Raw genomic sequence first — 26,091 nt, forward strand, 5'->3', positions numbered from 1 at the left:
TAAACTCCAATTAATCCACTTTTTGTCACATTTCAACTTGTCCTATCTTTGGTTCCTGACATTTTCCCCAGTATTTCCTTCCTTTCCTTTTTGCCCGTCGTCGCTGTGAATAATTCTACTTTATCTTGAAGTCTTTCCCAAGTCCCCAAATGTGCGACAGCACATCTAGTGACGTTTCTGCCCCTTTTTTGAATTGATTCGTTATCGCATGGATGCAGGCTATGCCGATCACTTTTGGCCTTGATTCTAAACCTTGTTATAATATATAATTTCTCGACACCCCACTATAGCTGATGGCGCGGATAATACTGTCCCGCAAAACCACGAATCTCCTGGTGTTTATCCTGTTCGTGGTGATCGTGGCTTCAGTGTTCAAGATCAGTGTGCCTGATACTTCCCTAGACCCAGCGACCCTCTACCACCACGCCACCGGTCACGACAAGAACGAACCGGACTACTGGGAATGGGAAACAACCACACGTTTCGCTCCTATCAAGAATCAGTTCACCGCCAGTTCCAGCGCTGATGACGACCACCTGTGCGACTCTTTCCCCACCTATGTGTTGTCACGCATCCAGGTCGTGCTGAAGATCGGGGCGTCCGAGCCCGCCGATCGCGTGGACGCTCAGATCTCGACCGTCACCCGTTGTATTCCGAACCTCCTCATCGTCTCCGATCGCGAAAGTGAACTCAAAGGTCATCGCGTGCACGACATTCTTGCGACGCTTCCCGAATCATTTCGCTTCAATGTGACGGACCTCGAGCCCTACGAAGCCTTGAGGCGAGGCGATGAGAAGGCGGTGGGGAGCGACGAGGGCTGGTATCTCGATCGCTTCAAATTCTTGCCCATGGTCGAACGCGCTCATGAGACGAACCCGACCGCGCAGTGGTACGTTTTTCTGGAGTCTGATACTTACTATGTGTGGGACAACCTCTTCCGTCTTCTCGATCAGTACGACCCGTCGGAACCTTTGTATTTGGGTTCGCCATCGCCTGGACGTGAGATTTCCCAGGGAAAGCCAATGTATTTTGCGTACGGTGGCGCCGGGTTTGTACTCTCCGGGGGTGCGATGAAGAAGATGGTGCACAGGCATCACGGCTCAATGGGCGAATACATCGAGCCATCTCTGAGTCTGCAGTATGAGGATATAGTGAAGGGTGACTGTTGCGGGGATTCCGTGCTGGGTTGGGTGTTGTACCAGAAGGGCGTCAAGTTGTCGGGGCTGTGGCCCATGTTTAACCCACATCCGCTGCATAGCATTCCGTTCGACAACGCGTACTGGTGTCAGCCTGTAATTAGCATGCATAAGACTATGTTGTCAGACATGAAGGGGCTGAACGAATGGGAAAACCAACGAGATCGCAAGGTTTGTCTACAATCAATTTTTTTTCCATTCCATCGGCTATAACTAATTGCGATTATTAGAAACCTTTACTATACGCAGATCTGTTTGAATACACGCGCATGGGGACATTCGAAAGCAAACCTGACTGGGACAACGGGGACTGGGGTGGTTTCAGAGAGCCCGACGAGTCACCGGCACACATGTCCATGGAAGCCTGTAGGACTGCATGCCACGAGCATGCGGAATGTTTGTCGTACACCTACGATCATTCCGGCCATTGTATCTTGGTGCGGACAATGCGACTGGGTCATAGTAAGCCGCCCACCAACGAAGTGCGACTCTCCGCCGGTTGGGATGTGTCGAAAATGCGGAATTGGCGAGCGTCGCATCAATGTGAGAAGCCTATGTGGGTAAAACCGAGTATTACACGGATCTTCTAGAGCATTGTACATCATGATTCTGTGTCAGGCGTCTGGATAAATTGGTTTTATGTACATTTCACGATGTTGTCGTTTAATACCTAGCGGTTACGATATAGAGACACATGTTTACTCGTTTTATAGACTAGCGTTTGAGACTTAATCCAAACGCTCTGGAATTGATGCGCAAGGCCCTGTGAGGGGAACAATAAGATCTTATCACATTTGATCCACCTCAACTGTATAGTTATTGGCCCTTATTGCATATGTTTCCACTTTTACATGCACCATCAATCCCACGTCAGTTTTACATCTCAGCCAAAGATCAACCACGGGCCGCTGGCGGGGTTTAATACATCTTAGGCAATACCGATAAGTCTTGAACACATAGCCCCCTTGTGCAACATGATGACCAGGCAACAATCATCAAGTATCTACTTCTACCCGGCAAGTGAACCACTACTCGCGGAGTTGCCCGCCTTGAGTTGGACACAAGCTTTTATCGCGTTTCAGCCTATATCTAGAGAGCTACTACATAATTAAATTCGTACATGAAACCATCAAATCGGAACCGCGAGCGGATCCGGCTTTTAATCGTTTAAGCCGCGGCAGCCAAATTTCGGATGTTCGCTACTGTGGGCCTCAACGGAAGAAATAAACCCGCGGGATCCGAATAACCGTCGAGGATACGCAATCTTGCCTTGGTATGCCCATGGTAAAGTCTAAATCTAGCAAGAAGAAGGACAGCCTGCTTTAAATCGGCTGCTGGATTCCTGTTTCGCGGACCAAACCTAGCGCTGGGCTTCGTACACCAGCACGCAACTCAACGTTTTTTCTGCCACATATTCTTGGTGAACAAAGACATATCTTATTCAATCATGGTACCCATACCTTCACATCCCGCAATCTTGGTCGAAGCCGAGACCTTCGATGATTTTGGTGGCTGGACCATGGACTCCCAGTTTGATTTGGAGATGGGCTCACCCTATCTTCTGGCCCATGGGAATGGGGTGCCTGTTGCAGATGCCACAACGGTCATTCATACTTCACCAGGTCTATATTATGTGTGGGTGCGCGCCAAGGACTGGGTTCCAGGCCATCACCCTGGGAGGTTTAGTCTGATGGTTAACGGCAAACCACTTGATCGTGAGTTTGGTGCCAATGACAAGGACTGGTCATGGGAATATGGAGGCGCTGTGTCACTCGAAGACAAGACAAGACTCACATTACACGACTTGACTGGGTTTTGCGCGCGCTGTGATGCTATCTTCCTCAGTCAGGAAGCTGACGCCCCTCCACCCGAGGCAGGACGAGCATGGAGGCGAGCTCTTCGGGGGCTTCCTCAGGAACCAGTTGAGATTGGCCATTTTGACGTGGTTATCGTTGGTGGTGGTATCGTTGGGTCTGCCGCTGCGCTGGTATCTGCGCGTTTAGGGGACCGCGTGGCGCTTCTCCATAACCGACCTGTACTGGGCGGGAATGGCAGTGTCGAGATTGGTCTTCGACCTCGTGGTGTAACTGGACCTTTGATTGACGAAATATCTCAACGACACCCGAATGGAGACCTCTACGCCGAAAACCTGCTAAGAGCCGAACCAACCGCGAGTTTGTTCTTGGAGCACACTGTCTACAATACTACAACTGACGCGATTCATAGTGGCGCGTTAAGCACTGTCGACAACCCGACTGTTAGCGGCTCGCGCATCCTTTCCGTCGATGCTCGTGATGCGCGAACTGGGCGAGAGATCCGCCTCGCTGCAACCTCGTTCATTGACTGCTCAGGAAAATGCATACTCGGTCTGTTGTCGGGAGCAGAAACTCTCTTCGGTCAAGAATCAAAGTCTGAGTACGGCGAAAGCCTTGCACCGACAGTAGGCGATGATTACACACATCATGGCAATACACTCTTCTTCCGCACAAGAATGGCAGATTCTCCCATCTCATTCCCAAAGCTTCCATGGGCAACTGAGGTGGCAAAGGACTTCTCCAATCTTAGTGGCCAGCTCGTAAAGCCTGGGATCGAGAACGGCCCAGGCCCTGTTGTGGCGCCTTCAAATGGCAACGCTGACATTTCAGTGAGGGGCCGAATGAAGGGACCATTGACTCATTTTTGGGAGTATGGTCAGCGACTGGATCCTTACACCCATGGTGAACATATTCGCGACCATCTCCTCAGGGCCATCTACGGTACATTTTCGAACGTTAAGACGGTTTCCAAGTACGCCAATCTCGAGCTAGAATGGGTGGCTTACGTCGCAGCTCAAGGGGAGTTTCGCCGATATAAGGGCGATTATATACTTACTGAGACCGATATTCGCAGTCACAAACAGTTCCCTGACGCTGTAGTGAAGAACGACGGAGCCTTTTGTCTACACTACCCAGGAGACAAGGATGCAAAATATGACTTTCGACTCAAGTACTGGGAGTGGGACGAACGTGACAAAAAGCCCTATGATGTGCCCTTCCGGTGTCTCTACTCAACGAACATTTCAAACTTGATGATGGCGGGCAAACATATAAGCGTCACGCATATCGCCGGTTCGAACACGAAGTTTATGGGCAATGGGGCCCAGCATGCTATTGCGACCGCGGCAGCAGCCCATCTGTGTAAGAGACACAATACAACACCCCGTAAAATGCAAGACTATATGCCCGAACTCAAGCAGTTGTGTATCCAAATGACCGGTCTAGGTGATACAAATACCAGTAACGGCGGGGTGAAATCTATATCTAAGCTCTGATAGCAACAATCCTGGTCCACTTTAGATAGATGCTCTGGCTTTTGATTATCTATAATCCTGGCCAATTGATAATATCCTGTGTATTAAATTGAAGAGTGGTCGAATGCGAGAGGAGGTTAATACGCATGGCTTGCAGTGAAGTGGCTACTAAATAAGGGTAGTTGTGTTGGATTCACGCGAGTTTGCCGGCGGCTGGACTTCGAAGAGCAACCAGAATATTAAGAATAAGAGTTAGCGATGCCCCGATAAGACAGAAAGTATAGTAATAGGAGAAATATTTAATCAGTTGCCTGAACTTGACATTTTTTTGCATGATCCTAACCCATTCCCGCGGTCGATGTTGACTTGTTTAGATCGTGCCATTTTGCTGTACGAAACGGATTGGCGGTCTAGAAGTGAATGAATTCTGCGTGGAGCTTCGGACGAAGCTGGTATGTAGACCAAGACCAAGCACTTCTTGACGGCTTGTATGTATGTTAATTGAGAATCACATGAAACGCAAGTGAAACATACAGGAAGCACTTTGGTCTTAAAGCCGGTTAGACCAGAGATAAATTATTGGTGGGATTAGTGTCTCGCGTTCGCTAAGAGCACCCGGCCGGCTGTTGAGCTGGTTAACAAGCAGCCATAACGCTATGTAAAGCGAAAAATCATGGTGGCTCATCTTGATTAGTGTGCCGCCTCAAGCTAATCGAGATATGCTTTTACGCAACAGGCCAGCAGAAAGTGCTCACCCTCCGAGAGTGAGCATCTTCAGTAGTGACCACAGTTCCATACCCTTAATAACCCTTACTCGGAGCTTTTAATTCACATCAAAGGTATCCAAAGAATCAAAGAAAGAAGAGTGTTTCTCCTTCGCGCTATTAATCATAGTTTTCTACCCGCAGCGCCCACGAGGGCTGGCTCTTGTCTCTCTCGGTAGGCTTCAAAACACAGTAACATTCAAAATTAAATCCCGCTACGCATGCATACATTCGCTTCCACGCAGAGAGTAACGCTTCACGAGGCCCGTGACCCTATACACCTCTGTATCTCGGGGAAGGAATGGACTAAAGATGACATGAACTCGAAGATCTCGAACGCCTTGTTTCTTCCACGTATCTATTCGGGATGACAGAAGAGACCAAGTCGCGACGGATAAAAATTGTGTTTTGTAAACGAGCTTTCTTGTCCAAGTGGGAATGAATTTCGTCCCGAGTAATGTTTCGCCGGAAACGATATCGAGGCCAAAGTGTCATATCTGTGGAAAATTGGGCGTTTGTGGGACTGAGCCGTCAGCAGTTCCAGAGTGCGGCCCCCAGATCAAACAGAGAGGTAGGTGCTGCCTGTCTTGACCTAGGTGGGGAGAGTAACAATCATGCTTACATAACCTCACTGGAGAGTCTAATGGTGCCACCATCTCGATGTCTGTAGATGGTGCTAGCCCTGTATAATGACATAAAACGAGATCAGAGTGTATGGTAGGTGGGCGTGTTCTTGGGATTGTTACATTTCAGATAGATGGGCCGGGTGGTTATTTTCTTGTTGTAACCCAATAACGTTACACAACATATAGCTTACTCCCGCCAAGGGGAATCACATCCTGCATGTACGTTAACCGACCCCTACACCATTGTTTCGGGGTCGGTTATATGGAAAGTGGTATCGGTCTTTACTATAAAAGCTGGATACGATCACGATGAATATATACAGAGCCTTAGGCATCTGATTTTATCCCTAATTCACTACCTAAGGAAAACAGGAAGATTTTGGGCTGCTCGATCGTTTAAGTCCCCCTTAATTGAAAGCTGTGGGTATTCAGATGCTGTAAGTTATAAAGACCCCTGTTTGCTGCAGCAAGTACAGGTAAAATAATGCCTTTTAATCGATCAATGTGTGGCCTTCCTAGCTCAAGGTTGTTGAATATAGAGATTGCAAAATCAATATCTGATGCATTAAGCCCATCCGTGTACCTGCCTTTTAGCATTGCACCCTCAAGTGGAGTATTATCTAGCAAACTAGATATCCCACTACCTGTATGTTTCTCCAACATTCTATCTACCGCGTGCCTTGTGAGACGAACACGCTTGTCATCAGGGAATACTTTTTCAAGTTGGTCGCTGATGAATTCTAATAGGTATCGACAAGCTCGCCAACAGGAACCTCGACCGGGCCCTCTGTGGTGACTCCCTGTGAATAATGGCTCAAAGTCACCGAAGGATGTTGCAAAATATGGTAACGTGCTAGCATCACCGAGACCAATGGCGACAATTCAGCCAGCACGAGCAATGCTTCGGTTATCCAGCTGTGGGAAAGTGAAGGCCACCCCATGTTCATTCTTCATGCTATTTTGATACCATGGCGGGTAGCCTGACATGACAATCAACTCGAGTTCCACCTTTGTGCGTCGAGCCACAATATTACAATCTTCACATGGTGCATGGATTCGCGCTTCGAAGTAGTTATCCCGCCTCTTCAACTTTAAAAATGACTTTCCAAACTCGAAAACATAAGAATTGGAGAACGAGTCGTAATGATACTTCCAGGTGCAATGTGGCAGATTGCGGCCCTCAATAGTAGATATGAAACACATCAATACTGTTTTAAAATCCGTACTAAAGTATGTTTGCATGAGGTCTAAGCCCACTGGCTTTCTGACGATCATCGTGTTTGATGAGTTCGAAGAGCTGAGATATACTGCAAAAATTCCTCTAAGTCATGGGCATCTGAGAGCTTGCTGAAATGCTCACGCCCAGGCGCATTAGGAGAGCAGTTGCGATGGGAATGTAAAATTAAGTTGTCTGGCAGACCATTACAGACAGCAGAAGCACAGAACGCCGGTCTAAAACGAAACCACTGTAGGCAAGTTGCGATAACTGCTCTCATGAGCAAGGCCAACCTCCTATCTATGAGGAAGGGAATGATCGCCACCACCAGGCTGCCAAGAGCCCAGTCTGCAGATGTGGTAAAAAGGTAATATGGAATACTTTTACCTCGCTCCGGAACAATACTGTGCAAGAAACTCCGTACAAAGATTATAAAAAAGATCCAAGTAAAGTCTCTGATAAAGCTCGCGCAAGTTTCTAAGTGAAAGCAAAGATGACATGGCAAAGCGGAGTAGTAATTGATACAGCTCGAGAGATACAGTATGTGTATTATCCCAACTCTGCATAAACATGTCTTTACTAACCCTCCCAAATGAATTACTCTTCTGCATCGCTACCCTCCTCCTCCCATCGGTACAAGATGTGGATTCTGTCGCCAAAGCATCTAAAATCCTGTACGCAATCGCTAACCCCATTCTCTACCATCACCAAATCTTCCATCAAGATAGCGCAGCCTTGATATGGGCTGCCCAACATGGCAAAGCAGACCCCTGCAACCGTTTGCTGCAAGAAGGCGCCAACCCCAACACCCACGATCTGCAGCACAGAACGCCCCTTTCATGGGCTGCCAGAAACGGTCACACCGAGGTCTCTGCCATTCTTCTGTGCGCGGGGACGATAGACCCGAATGCGCCTGACGCGCATCTCCAAACTCCACTCGCCTGGGCGGCAAGGCACGGCCAGCCTTCTCCATTCACGGCGTTCGATTCGCTCAGGCCAACAACAACTACGGATGCCATGCATCCAAAGGCGGGCGATTACCTTGCCATCGTGAAACTATTACTATCAGCGAAAGGGATCCCAGTGCGGAGAGACCCCACTCTTGGCCGCCGCGAGGACCGGACAGGCGCGCATCGTAAAATTGCTTCTTGCTATCCCTACCATAGAGCCCGACCAAGAGCCGAATTTTGGGAGCCGGGCCCTGTTAACTGCTGTTGAGGCTGGGTACACGGATGTGGTGGAGGCGCTTCTTACCCACGAGAAGGTTGATCCAAGCTTGCCAAGTAAACACGGCATTACGGCACTCGCGAGTGCGGCGCAACTAGGACGGACGCATATTGTGCGGTTACTGCTTGCGAAGGGGTCCGACCCGGATAGGAAGGACAGGAAGGGTATGACACCGCTTATGCTGGCGGCTGAGAGGGAACATGTCGAGGCAGTTGAGCTTTTGGTTTCTACTGGTCGGGTACACACTGACTTCGACTTGACAAAGATGAATCGGTCGTCTATCTTTGCACCGTCGAATTTGAATGAGGATGTTGTGAGGGTGTTCGATGATTATAAGAGCCGATATCGAGGTGGCTCCTCGCTGGATTCTTAAGGTCTAATAGGGGTTATTATGTATTATACACTGGTTCAATAGTTACTAAAATATCGGTTTGCATTCTTAGAGACATTGCTTGTGCAATGTGCAACAGATTCCGGGTTCAAAAAGAATAAATAAATAAAATTCAACAAAGCTTCGAGTCTGCTACCGATAAGCCGACTCTGTCCGAATGGCCTTGATGCGAAGGTGAAGGATTCGGCCCGAACAAATGGAGGCGATCCGAGTGATCCGAGCCAGAGATGTCATCTCTCAAGAAGGGATACGGGTATATAACTGAACCTTTAGTTTTCAACAGATACGTTCAAGTTGCATCTATCCGTCTCGCAGTTCTCGGTCCAACAGACACTGGTTAACGCTTGAGTCACGGAACTCGAACTGCGAGACTATCTTATAGTGTAAGATTATTAGCTATTTCCCTATATATTCATTTTTCTATAACTATTCTAAAATTACAGCTATATCTATCTATCTATATTCTCGATAAGTAATCTATTAAAAAGATACGATTGCAATTATCCGATTTTAATAAGCTACTTTTGTTTAATCCTAAGTATCTCGAGTATCTATGTGACCGGCGAGTATATATTAAGATTTACTATTATCTTTAAGACCTGACCCAGTATCTATAAATACTTCCTACCTTTAGTGTGGTTGCAGTTGTAGTTCTCGTTTCTCATCGCTGCTTACTTTCCCCCTGCTTAACGCCTTTCTGGATTGGTAGTTGGTATTCGGTACCGGGTAAATCCCATCCCCCCCACCAGGACAACGAGAAAGGAAAAGAAAAGATTGGATGGGAGTGTAGACCCTTTTAGCCCCGGGGGTTTATATCCTACTTCCTGTAGACTCTACTGTTCTTCTTACTTCTAATCTGGTTAATGTGGTTCTCCAGCTGGCCCCTAAAGACAAGCAGGTGGATGCCAAAGGCTCGTAAGCATGACACAGCAAGGCAATAATTGCGCTGCTATCAAGATACTGGCAGAGGGTTACAATAAAAGACTGAATATCTCTGTAACCTTACTTCCCTTGGCTTCAAAAACCATCGCGAATACTAGGGTCATTAAGCGGGTCTTAATGGTTCTTGAAGGGTAGCAACGTATTCTCTTTGCAAGAAAGCTACCACAGAACACCTAGATCCCCATTCCCTAATACTATTTACAGTCGAGAATTATATTTATATTAGTTGCATTTGGTGCAAATTTGGATGGATTAGATGGTAGATTTCCTCGATGCAAGGCAGTAGAACAGAATGAGAGTTGGGAAGTAAAGGTTGAGTGTAGTTAAATATATCATGATCCTCGTCCTCCAACCTTGGGGCAGTCTCCTCTGCTGAACCTCCGTTCGCTATCCAAGCGCCAGGCCTCCTCTTTCTGTCGCTTCCCCATTCAACGCTATCCACGCTGCGACGTCTCGCCCTCCTACCGCTGGAGCCCGCTTTCAGCTCATACGCCTCACCAGTCGGCTGCCTCCCACACCATGAAGAAAAAACATTTGTAGTCTAATCTAGTGCTTATCGAACCCGCTTTCTTCTGCCACCTTCAGAGCGATGTCAACGGCCTGACTAATCGGCATGTTAAGCGGTTGCCCGTGCCCGGGAATAATTATGTCGGCATCGACTGATTTGAGCACCTTGAGAGCCGAGAGTGCTTCGGGAATCGAGTGGTTAAAGAACCAAGGACATGGCTGTGGGCCCTCGATCGTCGAGCATGCATGACCGGTGACCAGGCAGTCGCCAGTAATCACAGTGCGCGCTGCCGGTACGTAGAAGGCGCTGTGCCCAGAAGTATGACCATGCGTGGCGATCGCAACCGGTCGACCCGGGACATCCAGTTGCCCTGAGGCAACAGGCTGTACGTCGGTGATGGTGATGTCTGTATCGGCACCCACTTTAAGCACCCGCTCCCACCAGTCGAGGGTCTGTGGCATTGGGCCTTTCATAATGTCGGCCTCGGCCGCTTGCTCAAGGTAGTAGCGGGCGGCATGACGGATCTCAATCGGGTCGGAGTAGATGGGCACATTCAACCGGTCATGAAATGACTGCACCGCGCCAAGGTGGTCGATATGGGCGTGGGTCAATAGAATCGCGCGCACGTCCTCTGGTCGGTTACCAATCGACCTGATCACGTTCTCTATCGTAGAGACATCGCCGGGCCATCCGCCATCAATGAGGGTCAAGTCGGACCCCTCGCGGAGCACGGTGACATTGACGTCCGTGACGCTAATGCAGAAGACGTTGGGAGCTACTTCGGTCATTTCGTACTTCCTTCTTGACAGCAAGGATAAAGCTGGTCCAAATTTGTGTCTTAATGTCCGCAATATGCTTGTTCCCTTAACGGAGATTGGTGGGGGAAGAAGCCATTTGTCGTGACGTAATGTTTAATAGTTAACTAGTTATCCATATGGCGGTAGTTAATCTACACGTCATATAAAATCATATAATCTGAATACAAGAAGAATGGCCAACAAAAGGTTTGGAAGGCTTAATAAATCTTTTTAAAGGCATTTAATTGCAACAGGTTAACCTCCCTGTATTAGAACTACACATGCCGTATTGTCAACAGCAATATTTGCATACGTTTCGACATTAAATCGTAGCATCTCCCTACTTTTCCAGTTTCATTGCCATGGTTATTAAGACGCTAGAGCTATTTAAAAGATACCCTTGAGAAGTGGATATCAGGATTTTGCCGGCTCCATTTTCCAATGTTGGCAACTTGATTCATCACCATCATATTGTCCTTCCAGTTTGTGTTGACACCTTCAGTTAGCTTCCTCCTATAAAGCTGTCTGCCATTGTCACCGGCCCAACATGCGAGCTGCGCGTTGTAGTCTAAGTGTTCTCCCAGCTGGTGGCGTTCTTATCCAGGTCTATGTTAAGTGTTTCGAGGAAGCGGGCTGTCATCATATAGTGTCCGACCAGCAAAGTCACTGTAGCCAGGCCCTGCTCTCCCAGATTGGCCAGGGCCAAGTCGAAAGTGTCCGTAGCTTTTGGCTTCGCGACGACTTCGTCCACGAACTGCAGCATTGCCGCTTCCTGGTCGGTCAGTTTGCCATATTCTCCCGATTTAACGGCGATAACCTCCTTGTCGCCGACATGTACTAATTTTGCTATACCGATGTGCTGCATCCACTCGTAGGGACTATGGGTAAGTACGCCGACCCGCAGAATAGCCATTTCACGAAGCTTTGGCGGCAGCGGCGATCCTGATAAAGCCTTGCCCAAGTCCAAGTAACCATTGGCGATCTCCGGCGTTGTGCGCAGCAAACCGCGAACGAGGTTGGATGGGAACCGTTTGTATATATGCTCCTCAGTCTCAGTGCTAGTAGCTATGTCGGTGAGAGGGATCCGAGCCATCACATCGCACTTCCAATGCTATTTGTTGCAAAAAGATGAGATAAGGGCGGGTGATCAAGAAGGACGATGCTTGAGGAGAACCACTGTGAAAAACCCGAGGAAATTTATATATGTATAGGAAGGAGGAGGGCAAGAATGTATTAGAGAGACGTCTCGTAATATTTTCTACGGGCGAGTCGATTGGGGTGAGTTAGGCTCGTCTTTTAAGAACTATGTATCTGGATCATGACGTCACACAGGCTTATAGGCGATGGAAATTAACTCAATTAACTAGTATAGACTATATGATAAGCTAGCTTCAAACTTCCTTATCTGAAAGGCCCATTCGATCACTGATCGAGCCAATCGAAACCAGCCACCTTCCACAATCAAGCATGCATCTAGGGGGACTTCGCCCCCTTTGACTAATTGGTTAAGGAAAAATGGTTCTCCTGGGGAGATCCAATGCTACTGCACACGCATCTGATTGGTGCGAGGTGACATCCTGTTATCCTTGCAGGATAGACCACTAGAAGGCTCTTCAGTTTTTGGAGTAGCCAAGTTGGAGAAGTAAAATGTGATTTTGCATACGAGTTTTAAATTAACTAAACCAACCAATTTTATCGACTGTCGATCGCTTGGCAAAATTCTATCGATGTGGCTTCACTGTGGAAGACCACCACTACCCACCACGGAATGATCGCGGAAGAATGCCTTATGACTGTAAAGGCAATAGTGGAAATCTATTGTCACATTGGACGCTACGCAGCTGACTGTGCTGCTTGGTGGCTTACCGCTTTACCTTTATCGCTACAATGTTATGATCAACTAATAAGTCATGCGCAATGATGGATAGACCAGCTTGATCAGACACCCAGAATGGTTGGTATTTCGACCTAGTATGCCCATCCACACGAACGCTGTCATAACTATCCACCTTCATAGGAAATCGATCTCTGTTGGCAGGTATCGCTTCTGCGAAGGAGACTTGTTCTCATGAAAGTGAGAGAGTATTTGCTGTGTGGTCCTCTCCTTTGCGAGGAGACACGGCCGGAATTGAGAGGATGGTGGCGGTCACTGTTGATTAGCCATTGTCAGCCTGTTCGCGCAGGTGGCTCAGGTTGCGAGTGTCCTCGTTCTCATCAGTGCATTTGGGGGCCTGCAATGCGGTAAATCCTTCCTGGACGTGAGCAGGGTAGTTGAATGTTTTGCAGTACTAGCTGTTGAAGTTATGTCAGATATTCGGTCAGTCCCGAATATATGGTAGAATACGATATATACTACGTCTTAAAATGACATTCTACAGTTATTCCAGAAAGATATCTATAACTAACCTTACGGTGACAGGCTTCTCTATGAAAGTGCTCAAATACTACTTGTACTGAAATAACTATAGATCTACTTTAAGTGGTTTATCTAATCTGAGGGAATCACCAGATATGGGTCCGGTGGGATGGTAATGACCCCGAGAATGGCCAGGACAAGAAAATAGATGACCATCAACAAGAGTATCCACACCCACCAGGCAACTGCAAAAGGATGGCTTCAACACGGCTATCCGAGCAGCTGCATTCGGCGTTATGGCCCCAAGAATGGCGAAGGCATGACCTTCCTACCAAGTTGGTACAGGGCACCGAGCAAGGCCAGGCCATTTGGAAGGAGCATGATGAGACCGATTCGTCGAAGAATGCGGGCAAATAGAAAAAGCGCCTGGTTTAGATAAACACATACACCGGCGATTATGGAAAAGATTGAAAACCAGAGTAATCTACCACAATGTTGACAATATGATATCCAAAAAGGTCCACACACCGCCCAAAAAAAGAAAAAAAAAAAAAAGAAAGAATAAAGATACCTACAGTTAGGGAATGTCCTGCAATTAATTAACGGAGAAGTTCAATATTGGTGATGTTAAATCTGTTTGATATCCATCAGGGAGAGAAGATCCCCCAGAGCAGCCTGCATGATGAACTGTGACATGCAGACAACAACCCACAAAATTGAGTTCATGGAAGGATGAGAACGTCGGCACCGCGGAACGAATTGGCTCTGACTGAGACAGTTAAGACCCTTGATCTGGGTCCTGCATCTCATATGAACCATTGGGTCCTGTTTCATCTGATGTAGGCGCTGGTGATGTCATCGCCCTCTACCATCCACTTTGGTTGCCTCTCGAAGGATGGGAGCTTTTGGGATGGCTGGCGACCTACGCATCCGAAGATAAAAATTTAAATCTGAAGACGATAAAAAGAAAACAGAGTCCTTCCTCCACGTGTCGTATATAGGAGTCATTTGTCGATGGATCATCAAGTTTAGACAATTTTAAGTTGTAGAACGAGAGCGCCATCAGTCCGATGATTGCAGCTATTTGGCATCATCGCGATTGATGTGGGGCAAAAGATGAAGTCCAATCAATACACAGAACCTGCTAAACAAAGTTTTACCTTGTATTGTATAAGCCATAGTGAAGCCAATTTCTGCCCATGGGGTCCCCTTCTAGGGAATTACGGATTTAGATAGCGGCAGATCTGTAGAACTTAATTTTGTCCTTATAACGTTTACACCCACGCAATAGAAAAACTAGTAAGCGAGTCTGCTAAATAAAGTTTTACCTTGTCTTGTATGAGCTATAGTGAAGCCAATTTCTGGCGATGGGGTCCTCTCCTACGGAATTACGGATTTAGACAGCGGCAGATCTGCAGAACTCAATTTTGTCCTCATGACGTTTACACCCACGCAATAGAAAAACTAGTAAGCGATCAGGGCTGAACTGTGGGTTATATAACCTGGTGAAGGCAACCTCTCAGTAAGGGGAGGGTTTCAACCGAATCCAGAAACCCAAAAAGGACTATACAATGGCACCAGCAAAGGACATGGACAGTTTCATCTCTGTCAATCAGGAGTCTTATGATCCCGATGGGAAAGACTACTACCTTGGATACCGGGAGGCCGATTTCAAGAGGCCATTTGCCAAGTACTACAATCCAGTCACCCCGGCAATAAGCGACGAAGTCCAAAAGGGACTGTCCGCCAGCCCCTGGGCAAGCAGCATTGGTGAGAATCAATTTCTCAATTCTTGATTAAGATCTTGCAAGTAGAATGTGAGATTCGCTGACATATTGCAGGTCATACCCCCTGGGAAGCTAAGACTCACATGCTGCGGAGTGGATACACTCTACTCGAAAATGGATATACTACTCTGCCCGATGGAACTCTGTACATTGCAGTTCGGACCTCGATCCCGCAAAGTACGTAGAAATAACAAGCGTCCCGTATTGCAGATTGGTTGATGTTTAATATTTGACAGTCACCGGTGACGCCTACAATTGGTGGTTTGGCTGGCACCTAACAGATACATCCAGGTAGGTTTTGCCTCGGCACCGACGAGAAGTCAAGGCAGGGTCATTTTGCAACATTCGATACAAATCTAATGTCTAAACAGATACAAGCTTTGGAACCCAATTGCACATCAATATGCCTGGCGATATCCTAACACCATGGATTGGTCCAACAAGAGCCTTCCGGAGCGCTATATCAACACATACTCATTTATATCTGAGTTTATCGGTAATGACTGTTCCAAGCTAACCGTCGCTTTCATTGATCCCCAGGAGCTAGGGATTGACAAATCCAAATTTGAAGAGCAAGGCATTGAGGCCATGGTCGTTGGTCGCATAAAAGTGGGCGGTATGATCCTCCTCACCGGCCCACAAATCCGAGAATCAAAGCTCGCTGACAGGCTCTGCACAGAGCACATCACGTCTGGTTTTGACAATAAGTCTTTCTTAATTCATCAGGTCCGACGTAAGCCAGATGGTGAAAGAGAACTTCGATCCAGGTTTTGGATTGCCGGTGCAACCCCTCAAGTCGGACATGACCTTGTAGTGCACTGTGCCATCGAGATGTCCCGTAAGTCATGCATTCACTCCCGAGGGAAAGCAGAGTATGGACAGCTTATTGATATGGTGGAATAGACCTAAATTGCTTCTTACCGTCACTGTATGAAGAATTTAAGCAAATCCCATAGGTAGTGATCCGAGGAGTTATCATTTGTGAATACCGATGGTGTTATTAGTCTTCAGAGATAATGCTTCAAAGTAGTATCAGAAACAGTTAATAGTAGCAGAACCCCGTATTCTTAGGCATTTTTATCTGAATTTACCTGATTGATTATCTATACCATATAGATAAATAAACTTACCTATATCAACTAGATTAGTAATAGATTCCCATAGCAAGAGTTAAGAACTAGATAAATTTTACGAGGTTGGGTAGAAAGCTATGGAGATCCATTAGAAATAGCACATAATAGTACCAAAATTTATGAATTGTTCTTTTCCTTCCTGCAAAGATTTTGTATTGTACGACGGGTATCTAGAACTAATCTTCTTGGCCATAGACAAGTTTTACCTGCATTGGAGACATCACGTCATATGGCAAAGCTTCGTGCTGAATCTTAATCATTTGTGACCCTGGGTTAGTAAAGCAACGGCTAATTCTCCCTGTGATTGATGGAATTATGGGAGGTCTACTAGAGTAAATGGTAATCGTCGATAAAGCCTATCCACGTCACCAGTTTAGGGTGTTCTGATAGAGGCAGGGGTAGTCTCCGGATATCCACACCGCCAAAAGCGGCTGTGGATCACGAACTAAGTGGTGATATCATGAACCAGCCATTCACCCAGACTAAAAATTGCAAAGCTGTATAAGATAGGGGGAGGGAAACCTCAAGATCAAGAAAAGATCGGCAAGTGAGAAAGCCATCCTAGCTCACGATGGATGCAGAAACTGCTCCCGTCCAAGAGACATACCATAGGCAAAGTCGGGGTATCCCGTATGGCCAGAATGACATGCCTCTTAGGCCAGTTATCTATCCTTTTGCTGGAAGAATCGGTGGAAACCAGGGACTGGTTCTTGACCGCGATGACCCGGCCAATGCGGAGTTGTTGAAAAAAGTGCCAGATGCGGCACCGTTGATGTCCATCAGTGAAGGGTTTGATCCTCGTGGGTTCCTCAGCATCGACCACTGGAAGTTTGGATTCATTGAATGCATAGGTGAGTGCGATGTCATTCTCTTGGATGAGGTCCTCCTTAGACAAGCGGTCGTTTACATCCGTCACTAGGTACAATGCTGAATGTATTTGTGACGGCTTGGATATCTATCCGACACTCGTCGGCCTCGCAGGACGCACAGGCGCCGTCATCTGCGTCCGGTGTCTATTCCACCGCTACGTTCTTGGGCCCACTGTTTGGCGGTATTAGCAACTGGCTGTTCCTGACACTCTTTATCTTCTCCTTCTCCAACGTCAGCGGCAGTCATCTCAACCCAACCATTACCATGGCCACATTCTTTGCTCGGTTGATCTCACTACCTCGCTTAGTCATCTATCTTGCCAGTCAGACGCTTGGAGGCGCACTCGCTGGATTCATGCTTCGAGCTGCGTATGGATCCAGAGACTACACGGTCGGTGGCTGCTATATGAACTCCCAGTTAGTCCCGGTGAACGAAGGGTTTCTTCTCGAGTTTGTCTTCACATTGCTACTAATCTTCCTATCCTTTGGAGTGGGTCTGGATCCAAGGCAGGGCCGAATCTATGGCGCGGCGTTGTCTCCATTTCTGGTCGGTTTGGCCCTGGGCCTGGTAAGTTGGGGTTCCGCGTTTTCCCGCGCTGGATATGCGGGAGCCTGTAAGTAAAGACACGGTCATGACAAAGTATGACATGTGCTGACGATTGGATCCGTTTGCTTTGGAACAGCATTGAACCCTGCTCGGTGCTTCGGTGTGTATGTGGCTACCTCATTTCCGGGATACCATTGGATACACTGGGTAAGTCTCATGCACCTTGGTCTTCGTCAGCAGGTTGACAGTGTCTATGACTAGGTTGCTCCAGCAATCGCCTCAGTAGGCCATGGCATAGCCTACTTCATTGTCCCGCCTTGGGGGCGCTCAATGTAACCGATGCGGAGATGGAATTAATTAGTCAATCGATCGATCGATCAAGATTCTAGTAACCTGTTAGATCCCGACTACGGAATGTCTATCCATGCAGGTCGCTTCCCAGTGAAGCAGAATCCTGTTCCAGAACACCTGCTTTATATACCAACTCAACAGTGTAGTAGACTGTCTTTGGATAGAAGACTATCTTATTATAGTCTACTGTAGCCCTGAGTAATGTTTTAATCCGATCCAGTATTTTATTGCAGAGCTCAGTGTACAGCAGACACTGCCATTTGATAAAAATACTTTATTTCTAACCCAGAAGGGGTATTGACATTAAGCTTGATATCCTCAAAGTAAGGCTACCCGCCTATAGTAAAATTGACAGGGCTGCCTGCCCGGTAATGTAGATTACTGGAATTTTTCTCGAGAAGCCACGGATTCGCTCAATGCTTGAGGAAGTGTAAGCACCTCTTTCAGAACTGCTAGATGACATATTGTACACAGTCCGAGATCCGAATCCATGAGAGCTTTACCATCATCATCACCACCACCTCTCCCTTTCATAAAACTGCCGCTTAGTCGCCCCGGAAGGCAAAGGCGGCATTCTAAACGGCGGAGATCCGTTCTAGAAGGCCTTGATGCAAACCGGACTAAATAAAATAGCCGCGGAAAATAGAATACAAGATTAGCATGCTTCGGATACAAGAACAACTCACCGAATCTACATCTGCATATGATACTGACAGGCTAGCTAATACGCGACTATTTTTCGCAACAAGAAGCTCTTCGGCAATAATTCAGCTTCAAAAACTGCTGGCGGTCATAAAACGGAACAACAATATTTTCTCTTTTCCAAAGCCTAAGTCCATCGGCAACTTAATATATGCTTTTAACCAATCAGACCATGGGGTCGATTGTTCATATCCAATTTATGATTTATCTAGTAGACCTTATTAAATTTTATATAAAATATAGAAAAGTTAACGGGTGGGATGGGAATAGGGCTTACACAGATTCCCAGGCCATATCAAATTTAACTGCGGAACGTTTTCCCTTGTTAAAACGAGACAGTCTGGGTTATCAACAAAAATGTAATGTCATTCAACAGAGGTTGTATTGCGACTGGAACTGGCATATGATTGCTGTGGCGTATGGTCGCTCGATACTTTTGCTGATCCCCTCTGGAAGTATATTCAATATTTCGAACACCGGGTACGTCAATGAGTAATTTCAGCCCCCCTCCTATCCTTTACTTCTTTCTACTTCCCTAGCCTTCTGTACCGCACTAGGCGGTTCTTCAAACACGGGTGGAACACGAAGCATAGCCGTTCGAGGGACCTGTGATCTAATTTCATGGCAATACGACCTGGAAAGGTAATTCCAATGTGGGCATGCACCCTCCGAGCGGGTCGGACACATGTAGTAGACGGGCATGTTTATCACAGAGCGTCAGAGATATATTTTATTGGAATTGTATTTGGCTTTCGCGGAGCAGTAACACCGTTTATGACTCTGGAACGACGAGATGGAGCCTTTCCATAACTAAAAAGCTTGGCTATAATAAGTACGCCAGGTAAGTACATCGATGTCGTACTACCGATAACTTGCAGATGAGAATGCTTACTACGAAAGTCGCGATAAGCACGTTAGTAGGTCTGACTTTGAGTTAGGCCTTAAAGAAGATGGATTGACGAATTGTTTGTTACTAATACAATATATTTATATAAGCTTTACATCAACCCCATGTATAAACACGACAATTTAAAATCATATGGCTCTACTCTGCCGAGCCATCACAGGGTCTGAGAATATTAAGTTTTGGGAATCGAATCTCTTGATGACCTCCGAATCTGTTATCTCTAATTGTAGTGGGGTAGATGGGCGTGATTTCAAGAGGCTCCGAAATCTTGGTTGTATTATTCTAGTACACTGGCGTAGAAAATAGCCTCGCTTCTTATCTAAAAGTTAAGAAAATTATTAAAGTGGTTTTCTGGGAGCCTTTGAACGCTGTCTATAATGTTAGCCTATAAATATAACCTCTTTTGTGTTTGAGATATATATTTTATTATATATTTAGACCTCGCCTCTCCAAGGGATGAAACAAATAATATCGAGGCCATTTCTATTAGTTATTCTACCCCAATTGCTAGCCGAGCACAGTTTGCTTTGAAGGTCGCACGTCACTTTCTGAAATGGTAGGCTTCCTCTTCCACGTCTGGGTATATTTCTGCAACAATGGTTTTTAGTGATTCACTGTCTGTAAATACTTAAGGGTTGTGCTTCTGTAATTCGTTCCTTCTCTTTGCATAAAAGCTATAAAAAGCCACAAAGTAAAACCTGATCCCAAACCGAGACATCAATTGTGAGCTCTCCCTTTTGTCAAGAAATTGCAGGGACGTGTGGATTGTATAAGGCTTCATAAAAGGGAGGAGCTTGAAATTTCTATGTATAATACTGAATATTTTTTAAAGTTGAGCTATAGTATATGGACTGGCGATGGTAAAGAAGAGACAAGTAGTTATAGATCTATTTTTAGCACACGTAGGGGTATATTTTTAAAGATATTTCTATATTATAGAGACTGTATAGCTGGATTTTATAATCTATTATTAAATTTCCGTAATGGCCATGAGCGGGGCATCTATGCCTCGATTGCTTCTTGCTCATGTGCTCGATCTTCTACTACAGCTTATAGCTCTTACCCACTAGTAGACAATACACTGGCTAGCGTAAAATATAATCTAGCTGTTCTAAACAATATACTACCATCTGATCTTGCTTCCAAAAAATATCTAGTGATTTAGATTCTTCGGTAGCAACAGCTTTGTATATCATACTTTTTGACCGAAGAATATAATTTGAAATTATATTACGGCACTCGGGGTCGCTATATATCTCATATAACTCTCTCTTAATTTTTTCTTCATAGATCTCCAGCTTCTAAATGTAGTAAGTGTCAGCACAGCATTCTTGATAAGAAAGATATCCTGACTGTAATAAATTCTATATATATTAAGTCTATTGTCAATAACTGATCATTAGAAATCTCTTCCCTGCGGCGTTAACGGATTGTAGAGGGATACCAACAATCAGACATAGTAGCAGATGACAAAGCCAAAAAGCTGATTATAAGTGGACTGTCTACAGACAGTATATCTAGATACAACTGCATATCATGGGGCGTTATATTAGTTAAAGTCCTATATTACAATACTATATAAATACAAGAACCAATAAGAATCAGTTAATCCAAATTATAGATTAAAACTGCGCAAATTTGGGACATATAAATATTAAAAAATATAAGATTCTCCAAATAAAAGAAGAGAAGATCATAGACTTTATATACCCTCGGCAGACTTCGGCTCTCTCCCCTATTTCTCCGACCCTTGCTGCGGAGAAATCGAGTTATTTAGGACTTTAGTCTTACAACTGGAGTTTGGAACTCCCAGACTATCTAAGAGAGAATAAAAAAAAGTAGAAGATGCCTAGAAAGTACACCGTAACATGAAGTAAAGCCTTGGATCATCGGAGAGACATTGCGGGCACACCATATTATTATCTCAGCAAGTTGGTTGACGAGACCGGTTCGAGGAATATCTACTAGTCAGGGTAGAAGACCTGTCAACTAGGTAAGGATACGTGGGTAAAGTACTAGGCAGTAGATACTAAAGACAGAAGACTGATTCTTGATTTTTCTACTATGATTTCTAGTACTAGTTTATAGCTACAGACCCCCTAAGATTCTGTGCCTATATTTTCTAGATAGGGGCCACTGTACGTTATTTGGAAGGCGATGTATATCGACACCGACGTCGCCGATCGGCCGCCGAGTTGTTCATGTACCTGGGGCAGGATATCCGGTACAGTCACCTTGCATGATTGTTATTAAATCTGTGACAAGACCAACCAGGGACTACCAAATTCCACACTCCATTTGTAGATTACGGATAAAAATATAGTAGACAAAGTATATATAAATCATTACAAATGTACTTTATAGGGTAGTATAACAGAGGTGGAATGGATTAACTTAGTCCCTGTTAGCATTTCCGGCGATAAGAGTCTTGATGCAACAGAAACTTGGTAGAGAATGACATGCGTATGATATAGAGGGCCGAGTGGCGTGCTACGACCGTGCGAATACAATCTCACTGAATGACAGCCTGGGGCAGATGGCTCTCGGTGACGTGCTGACGCGAGCCATCAACCACTATTCGACGGCGGCGGGAAAGGCAGAAAAGAAAGGGAGGGGTGAACAAGTGACACCAAGTCAGGAAGGGGTTTTGGGGGTGGCGACGCAATCGCCGGCCCGATCAGTTCTGTGTTCACCTCATGGCTGACGACCGTCAGATACCAGTTATACAGTGGAGTTTAGCCCGCCCCATACATTAACAGACACTGAACTAGTTGATAGATTTGGAGCGCGATGTTATTGATCAGGAAGGTAGCACCAGATGACCAAAAAGGTGTCTCGGCACTAGTTTTAAATACACTGATACTATCTTAAACACACATTCTCAACTTGACTTATATCTAAAAGTATTCGAGGTCACTGGGGACTAGAACCGACAAGCTCAGTGTCCGCTTAAATCCAAGTCTTGCTCCCCTTGTGGGACAAGAAATCACCCCCATTCTTCTCGACCGTCGCATTCTCAATAACGCTGAGGATATCCCTGACGGAGTCATCGGCAGGCCTTGCCCCATTGAAACGAGGCGAATATTCCTTGAACTTGGCGAACATGGCTTGAGCCGCGGCCTGTTGGTGTTCGCTCACTGCAGTCGTCGAATTGAATTAGCACAACATCCATGATCCATAGGTACGACGAGAAGGGGGCGGCGGCAACAAGGAAAACAAGAAGAGAAACGAAAGTACTAGAAAGCTTAGTAGCAGCGGGGTAGGAAACGTACTTCCTTCAAAATGCCCGGTATCCACCAACCCGGGGCAAATGGCCAAGAACAGGACGCCCTCAGACGCATACTGTGCGCCGAATTTGGCGATCGCCATGTTCAGTCCGGCCTTGCCGATCGCGTACGAGGGCGCGTTGGCCATGCCCAAGGTCCTGACCAGTTCGATGTCCGAGTGGGCACTGGTGAGGGCGATGACTTTCTTCGCGGTCCCCTTCAGAATCAGCGGGGTGAACAGGTTGAAGAGGTGGATCTGGGCGATGACGTTGGTCTTGAAGTTCTTGAGCAGGTTGTCCTCCAGCTCAGGGACTTGTTTGCCTCTGTTTGTTTGTTGGGGATGGCTGTTAGCGGAATTTCGATTGAGGGGGGGAGGGGAAACTGAGATAGTAAAAAGAATAGATAAAGGAGGAGAATGAGATTTTTTACACCTACAAGACGCCGATGGGATCATACAGGTCCCAGGTTTCCACGAATGCGGCATTTGCGATGAGGTAGTCGAGGCCACCGCCGGTGATCCTTGCGGTTTCGTCGGCCGCGAACTGGAGAGTCTTGTAGTTGTCGAGGTCGGCTTGGACAACGTGGACGTTGGTGCGGCCGGCAAGCTCTTTAGCAATTCGCTCCTCAGTGCCGGCCTTGTTGCGAACGAGCGCAATGACGGTGTTGGCTGGGTTGCTGGAGAGGTTGGTGAGGAATGCCCACTGAGACATGTTAGTGTGGCCTATTGATGGGAAAGGGGTTTGCGTACGCCGATGCCTCGCGAGGCTCCTGTGATTGCATAGGACGACATGTTTCCGATGGTGCTTGTTCTGTTGGGTTCTGTTCTTTGGATCGCTGCTGTTGGCTGTAGATGAGGATCTATCGAGCAATCGAGGAGGTATTTATAGTGGACATCCTGTCCGCACAAGCCCAACATTGATTTCAAAGCCATGGCTGAAGTCTCTCGATTTCAAAGCTCTCGGCATCTCGTGGTTGATACTGACAGACCTCATTAGGGTTAGCGCCGCGAAAAGTTGCTGGGATTCTTGCGACTCCACACCGGCCGCCTGCCCACGGTGGGGCGCCATGTAGATTGGACGAGACCGATTGGCTCCTGATCTTACAAAGCCACCATGGTGTGGAGTCGCAGATGGGCTGCAGCGAAGGTTAAATAAAGCGGCCGAGCCTCCGCGTTCTGAGGATGGGTAACTTTGCGCGAGTTCATTTTCTTCATCCATCACAACAATATGGCACGCAGCTGCGGTACTTGTCGAGGTACTTTCTGCGGTCTTCTACGGATCCGGCTTGATTGCTAATCAAATTGGCCTCGCAGATCGTCGAATCTCCTGTGATCGTGCGACCCCTACTTGCGGGCAGTGCGCCAGGTCGAACCGCCTGTGCAAGGGCTACGGGGTTAGGCTCTCATGGCCAAAAGCGAGTAACTCCAAACGGGCGGTGGTGGGCGTTCCATCGTACGGCCGTAGACCAAATCGGCGGCTGTTGGGTCCGAACCTCGTCAACGTGTCTGACTTTGACATCAAAATGCACTACTATCTGGCCAACTCAACATCATCAGGTGTGTATCTTGATAATAATATGGTAAGACGCTTACCAAATGTATACAGACTATATTCCCCTTACTCTACGGATACCCGTCCCACTTAGGGCGGTAGACTATGGGGTGACAGAACCCGAGCTGATCACCTACTGCAAGTGCCCGGTGCATTTGGTCCGTCTCCACTAAACTAATTGATGTAGTCGAGTCAACTGCATCCAAGGCCCTGGCTACTCTAGCCCATGATTCGCCCAGCCTCGGCCGCACCATCCTCCGTATGGCCCTCACCAACGACTCCGCATCCTCCGCCGCTGTCCGCGAGGCTCTCCTAGCGTTCGCCTCGGTACACCGTCACGGCCTACAATCCCAAGGAATCGAGTTCAAAGTCTCCGCAATCAGAGCCTTAGGCAAAGCGTCACATACCAATATTGGCGTCGCAGAAGCATTGCAGCATGTCGCTGCATGCATGTTGCTGTGCGCATTTGAAATCCACACGGCATCGTGCACCTCGTCGGAGTGGTGGTGCTTCGTGAACGGGGTCAAGCAAGTGCTCAACGCGTCAGCGCTACTGCCGTTCCGAAATGATAGCTCCTTTGCTGCGTTGTTGGACTGGGTCTTTCACCATGAGACGCTCGGGTGGTTTAGCTTTCTGCACTGGCGGCCTGAGATACAGCTGCAGGAAAACTGTCGGTCTGCGTTTTGTACCGGCGTTCGTTCTCCGAATCCCCAAATTTGGTTATTTGACGTTTCACTGACTAACTATATTGGTACCTATTAGCGCGACTACCTGCTCCCAACTTCAAGCAACAAGCTGCTCAGGCTATTCAAGGAATGCTGTTACATCCTCGGCATGGACTCCGATCTCGGACCCCTACTCTCGCGCCTCCACACCTTAGCCGAGAATATCGCAAACCTTCATCTCCCTGACACTCCCCACCGAACAACCCTCGAACTATTCCGCCTCTCCATGCTCATCTGGCTCAACCGGATGACGGGTGCAACCCTCGAACCGCAATCGACCACGGACGCCCGAGTTCAACGCGCTCTGCATATTCTATCAGATCTCAAGACCTGCCCGCGCCAACTCCCGCTGTTCATCATCGGATGTGAAGCGCGGACTGACGAGGATAGGTGTGTGATTCTCGAACTTATGAATCGCACCGAGGCCTCGGCGTCGTCGCGGTCAATGTTTATAGTCAAGGCCCTGACAGAGGCGGTTTGGAAACAGGACGATCTTGCGGGGGAGAGAGAGTTGGGATATCGGGAGAAGATTACGGCGATCGTCAGTGTTTGTTCGCTTTTGCCCACGTTTGCTTAGCGTTGTATACTATTTTATATGAGGGCACCATATGAGTTGAGATTGGGTAATAATCGATTGACTATTGATAAACACATGGCCCGCCAATACGCATCTTTTGCAAGGTTGAATCAGCAACTCGCTGCATCAAGGGGCATCACTCGCCAAGATACAGACATAGATAGAATCGGCAGAAGCTCCGCAGACCTCCCTACGGAGATCATCTACATTATACCAGGCAATCTTCCCAACAGAGCCATCAAAGCCCTACGCCTAACGTGAAGACGGATATGCAACACGGTCTGCCTGCGCCTTGAGCGCGTGTTCCTCGCCGCCAACCCCCTCAACATCGCCGAGTAAGCGCTTCTTACTCCCCGCAGAGGTTT

At 47.0% G+C, this 26,091-nt stretch overlaps 12 protein-coding genes across 12 annotated transcripts; 6 read left to right on the forward strand and 6 right to left on the reverse strand.

The window, feature by feature from the left end:
- Positions 1 to 293: 293 nt before the first annotated feature.
- F9C07_6584 (uncharacterized protein) lies at positions 294 to 1,786 on the forward strand (the record flags this gene model as incomplete). Its single annotated transcript, XM_041292704.1, has 2 exons — positions 294 to 1,367; positions 1,427 to 1,786. 2 exons carry the CDS (start codon positions 294 to 296, stop codon positions 1,784 to 1,786), a joined length of 1,434 nt encoding a protein of 477 aa, XP_041147354.1.
- Positions 1,787 to 2,643: 857 nt separating this feature from the next.
- Positions 2,644 to 4,506, forward strand: F9C07_6583 (FAD dependent oxidoreductase-domain-containing protein; the record flags this gene model as incomplete). Its single annotated transcript, XM_041286262.1, has 1 exon — positions 2,644 to 4,506. The coding sequence occupies one exon, from the start codon at positions 2,644 to 2,646 to the stop codon at positions 4,504 to 4,506; it is 1,863 nt and encodes a 620-aa protein (XP_041147355.1).
- A 598-nt stretch (positions 4,507 to 5,104) lies between these two features.
- Positions 5,105 to 6,110, reverse strand: F9C07_2284565 (uncharacterized protein). Its single transcript, XM_071510702.1, has 3 exons — positions 5,996 to 6,110; positions 5,872 to 5,931; positions 5,105 to 5,772 (listed from the first exon to the last, which is right to left on the reverse strand). Exons 1-3 carry the CDS (start codon positions 6,055 to 6,057, stop codon positions 5,556 to 5,558), a joined length of 339 nt encoding a protein of 112 aa, XP_071364307.1. The 5' UTR covers positions 6,058 to 6,110; the 3' UTR covers positions 5,105 to 5,555.
- A 433-nt stretch (positions 6,111 to 6,543) lies between these two features.
- Positions 6,544 to 7,117, reverse strand: F9C07_6581 (uncharacterized protein; the record flags this gene model as incomplete). Its single annotated transcript, XM_071511488.1, has 2 exons — positions 6,544 to 6,605; positions 6,739 to 7,117. The coding sequence occupies one exon, from the start codon at positions 7,115 to 7,117 to the stop codon at positions 6,758 to 6,760; it is 360 nt and encodes a 119-aa protein (XP_071364308.1). The 3' UTR covers positions 6,544 to 6,605; positions 6,739 to 6,757.
- Positions 7,118 to 7,661: 544 nt separating this feature from the next.
- On the forward strand, positions 7,662 to 8,691 carry F9C07_2284566 (putative homeobox-containing protein wariai; the record flags this gene model as incomplete). The annotated part of the gene is made up of 2 exons (XM_071510703.1): positions 7,662 to 8,226; positions 8,258 to 8,691. 2 exons carry the CDS (start codon positions 7,662 to 7,664, stop codon positions 8,689 to 8,691), a joined length of 999 nt encoding a protein of 332 aa, XP_071364309.1.
- Positions 8,692 to 9,829: 1,138 nt separating this feature from the next.
- On the reverse strand, positions 9,830 to 11,045 carry F9C07_2284567 (beta-lactamase-like protein). The gene has a single exon (XM_041286267.2). It carries the CDS (start codon positions 10,945 to 10,947, stop codon positions 10,198 to 10,200), a length of 750 nt encoding a protein of 249 aa, XP_041147357.1. The 5' UTR covers positions 10,948 to 11,045; the 3' UTR covers positions 9,830 to 10,197.
- F9C07_2284568 (AhpD-like protein) lies at positions 11,046 to 12,224 on the reverse strand. Its single transcript, XM_041286268.2, has one exon. The coding sequence runs from the start codon at positions 12,047 to 12,049 to the stop codon at positions 11,525 to 11,527; it is 525 nt and encodes a 174-aa protein (XP_041147358.1). The 5' UTR covers positions 12,050 to 12,224; the 3' UTR covers positions 11,046 to 11,524.
- A 594-nt stretch (positions 12,225 to 12,818) lies between these two features.
- F9C07_2284569 (uncharacterized protein) lies at positions 12,819 to 13,693 on the reverse strand (the record flags this gene model as incomplete). The annotated part of the gene is made up of 2 exons (XM_071510704.1): positions 13,551 to 13,693; positions 12,819 to 12,838 (listed from the first exon to the last, which is right to left on the reverse strand). Exons 1-2 carry the CDS (start codon positions 13,678 to 13,680, stop codon positions 12,819 to 12,821), a joined length of 150 nt encoding a protein of 49 aa, XP_071364310.1. The 5' UTR covers positions 13,681 to 13,693.
- A 964-nt stretch (positions 13,694 to 14,657) lies between these two features.
- F9C07_2284570 (uncharacterized protein) lies at positions 14,658 to 16,025 on the forward strand. Its single transcript, XM_041286259.2, has 5 exons — positions 14,658 to 15,082; positions 15,154 to 15,276; positions 15,336 to 15,390; positions 15,471 to 15,715; positions 15,779 to 16,025. Exons 1-5 carry the CDS (start codon positions 14,884 to 14,886, stop codon positions 16,000 to 16,002), a joined length of 846 nt encoding a protein of 281 aa, XP_041147359.2. The 5' UTR covers positions 14,658 to 14,883; the 3' UTR covers positions 16,003 to 16,025.
- Positions 16,026 to 16,803: 778 nt separating this feature from the next.
- F9C07_6575 (putative aquaporin transporter) lies at positions 16,804 to 17,723 on the forward strand (the record flags this gene model as incomplete). Its single annotated transcript, XM_071511487.1, has 2 exons — positions 16,804 to 17,083; positions 17,152 to 17,723. 2 exons carry the CDS (start codon positions 16,804 to 16,806, stop codon positions 17,721 to 17,723), a joined length of 852 nt encoding a protein of 283 aa, XP_071364311.1.
- A 4,605-nt stretch (positions 17,724 to 22,328) lies between these two features.
- Positions 22,329 to 23,952, reverse strand: F9C07_2284572 (putative short chain dehydrogenase). The gene is made up of 4 exons (XM_041292697.2): positions 23,623 to 23,952; positions 23,310 to 23,575; positions 22,881 to 23,197; positions 22,329 to 22,745 (listed from the first exon to the last, which is right to left on the reverse strand). Exons 1-4 carry the CDS (start codon positions 23,803 to 23,805, stop codon positions 22,558 to 22,560), a joined length of 954 nt encoding a protein of 317 aa, XP_041147360.2. The 5' UTR covers positions 23,806 to 23,952; the 3' UTR covers positions 22,329 to 22,557.
- A 443-nt stretch (positions 23,953 to 24,395) lies between these two features.
- F9C07_6573 (uncharacterized protein) lies at positions 24,396 to 25,982 on the forward strand (the record flags this gene model as incomplete). Its single annotated transcript, XM_041292706.2, has 4 exons — positions 24,396 to 24,429; positions 24,612 to 25,117; positions 25,187 to 25,696; positions 25,944 to 25,982. The coding sequence occupies 4 exons, from the start codon at positions 24,396 to 24,398 to the stop codon at positions 25,980 to 25,982; spliced, it is 1,089 nt and encodes a 362-aa protein (XP_041147361.2).
- Positions 25,983 to 26,091: the final 109 nt, after the last annotated feature.

This window comes from Aspergillus flavus, chromosome 5, assembly GCF_009017415.1.
Source record: "Aspergillus flavus chromosome 5, complete sequence".
Taxonomy (NCBI): Eukaryota; Fungi; Ascomycota; class Eurotiomycetes; order Eurotiales; family Aspergillaceae; genus Aspergillus; species Aspergillus flavus.

Bases quoted from the DNA above. Each gene is read 5' to 3' on its own strand.
- F9C07_2284572 (XM_041292697.2), bottom strand. From the start codon at position 23,805: ATGGCTTTGAAATCAATGTTGGGCTTGTGCGGACAGGATGTCCACTAT. The intron at 23,576-23,622 runs GTACGCAAACCC...AACATGTCTCAG, and splicing joins GAGCCTCGCGAGGCATCGGC to TGGGCATTCCTCACCAACCT. The intron at 22,746-22,880 runs GTACGTTTCCTA...CGACGACTGCAG, and splicing joins TACCGGGCATTTTGAAGGAA to TGAGCGAACACCAACAGGCC.
- F9C07_2284570 (XM_041286259.2), top strand. From the start codon at position 14,884: ATGGCACCAGCAAAGGACATGGACAGTTTCATCTCTGTCAATCAGGAG. The intron at 15,391-15,470 runs GTAGGTTTTGCC...ATGTCTAAACAG, and splicing joins CACCTAACAGATACATCCAG to ATACAAGCTTTGGAACCCAA. The intron at 15,716-15,778 runs GTATGATCCTCC...GGCTCTGCACAG, and splicing joins TGGTCGCATAAAAGTGGGCG to AGCACATCACGTCTGGTTTT.
- F9C07_2284567 (XM_041286267.2), bottom strand. From the start codon at position 10,947: ATGACCGAAGTAGCTCCCAACGTCTTCTGCATTAGCGTCACGGACGTC.
- F9C07_2284565 (XM_071510702.1), bottom strand. From the start codon at position 6,057: ATGTTGTGTAACGTTATTGGGTTACAACAAGAAAATAACCACCCGGCC. The intron at 5,932-5,995 runs GTAACAATCCCA...GTCATTATACAG, and splicing joins CCGGCCCATCTATCTGAAAT to GGCTAGCACCATCTACAGAC. The intron at 5,773-5,871 runs GTAAGCATGATT...CTGACGGCTCAG, and splicing joins AGACTCTCCAGTGAGGTTAT to TCCCACAAACGCCCAATTTT.
- F9C07_2284568 (XM_041286268.2), bottom strand. From the start codon at position 12,049: ATGGCTCGGATCCCTCTCACCGACATAGCTACTAGCACTGAGACTGAG.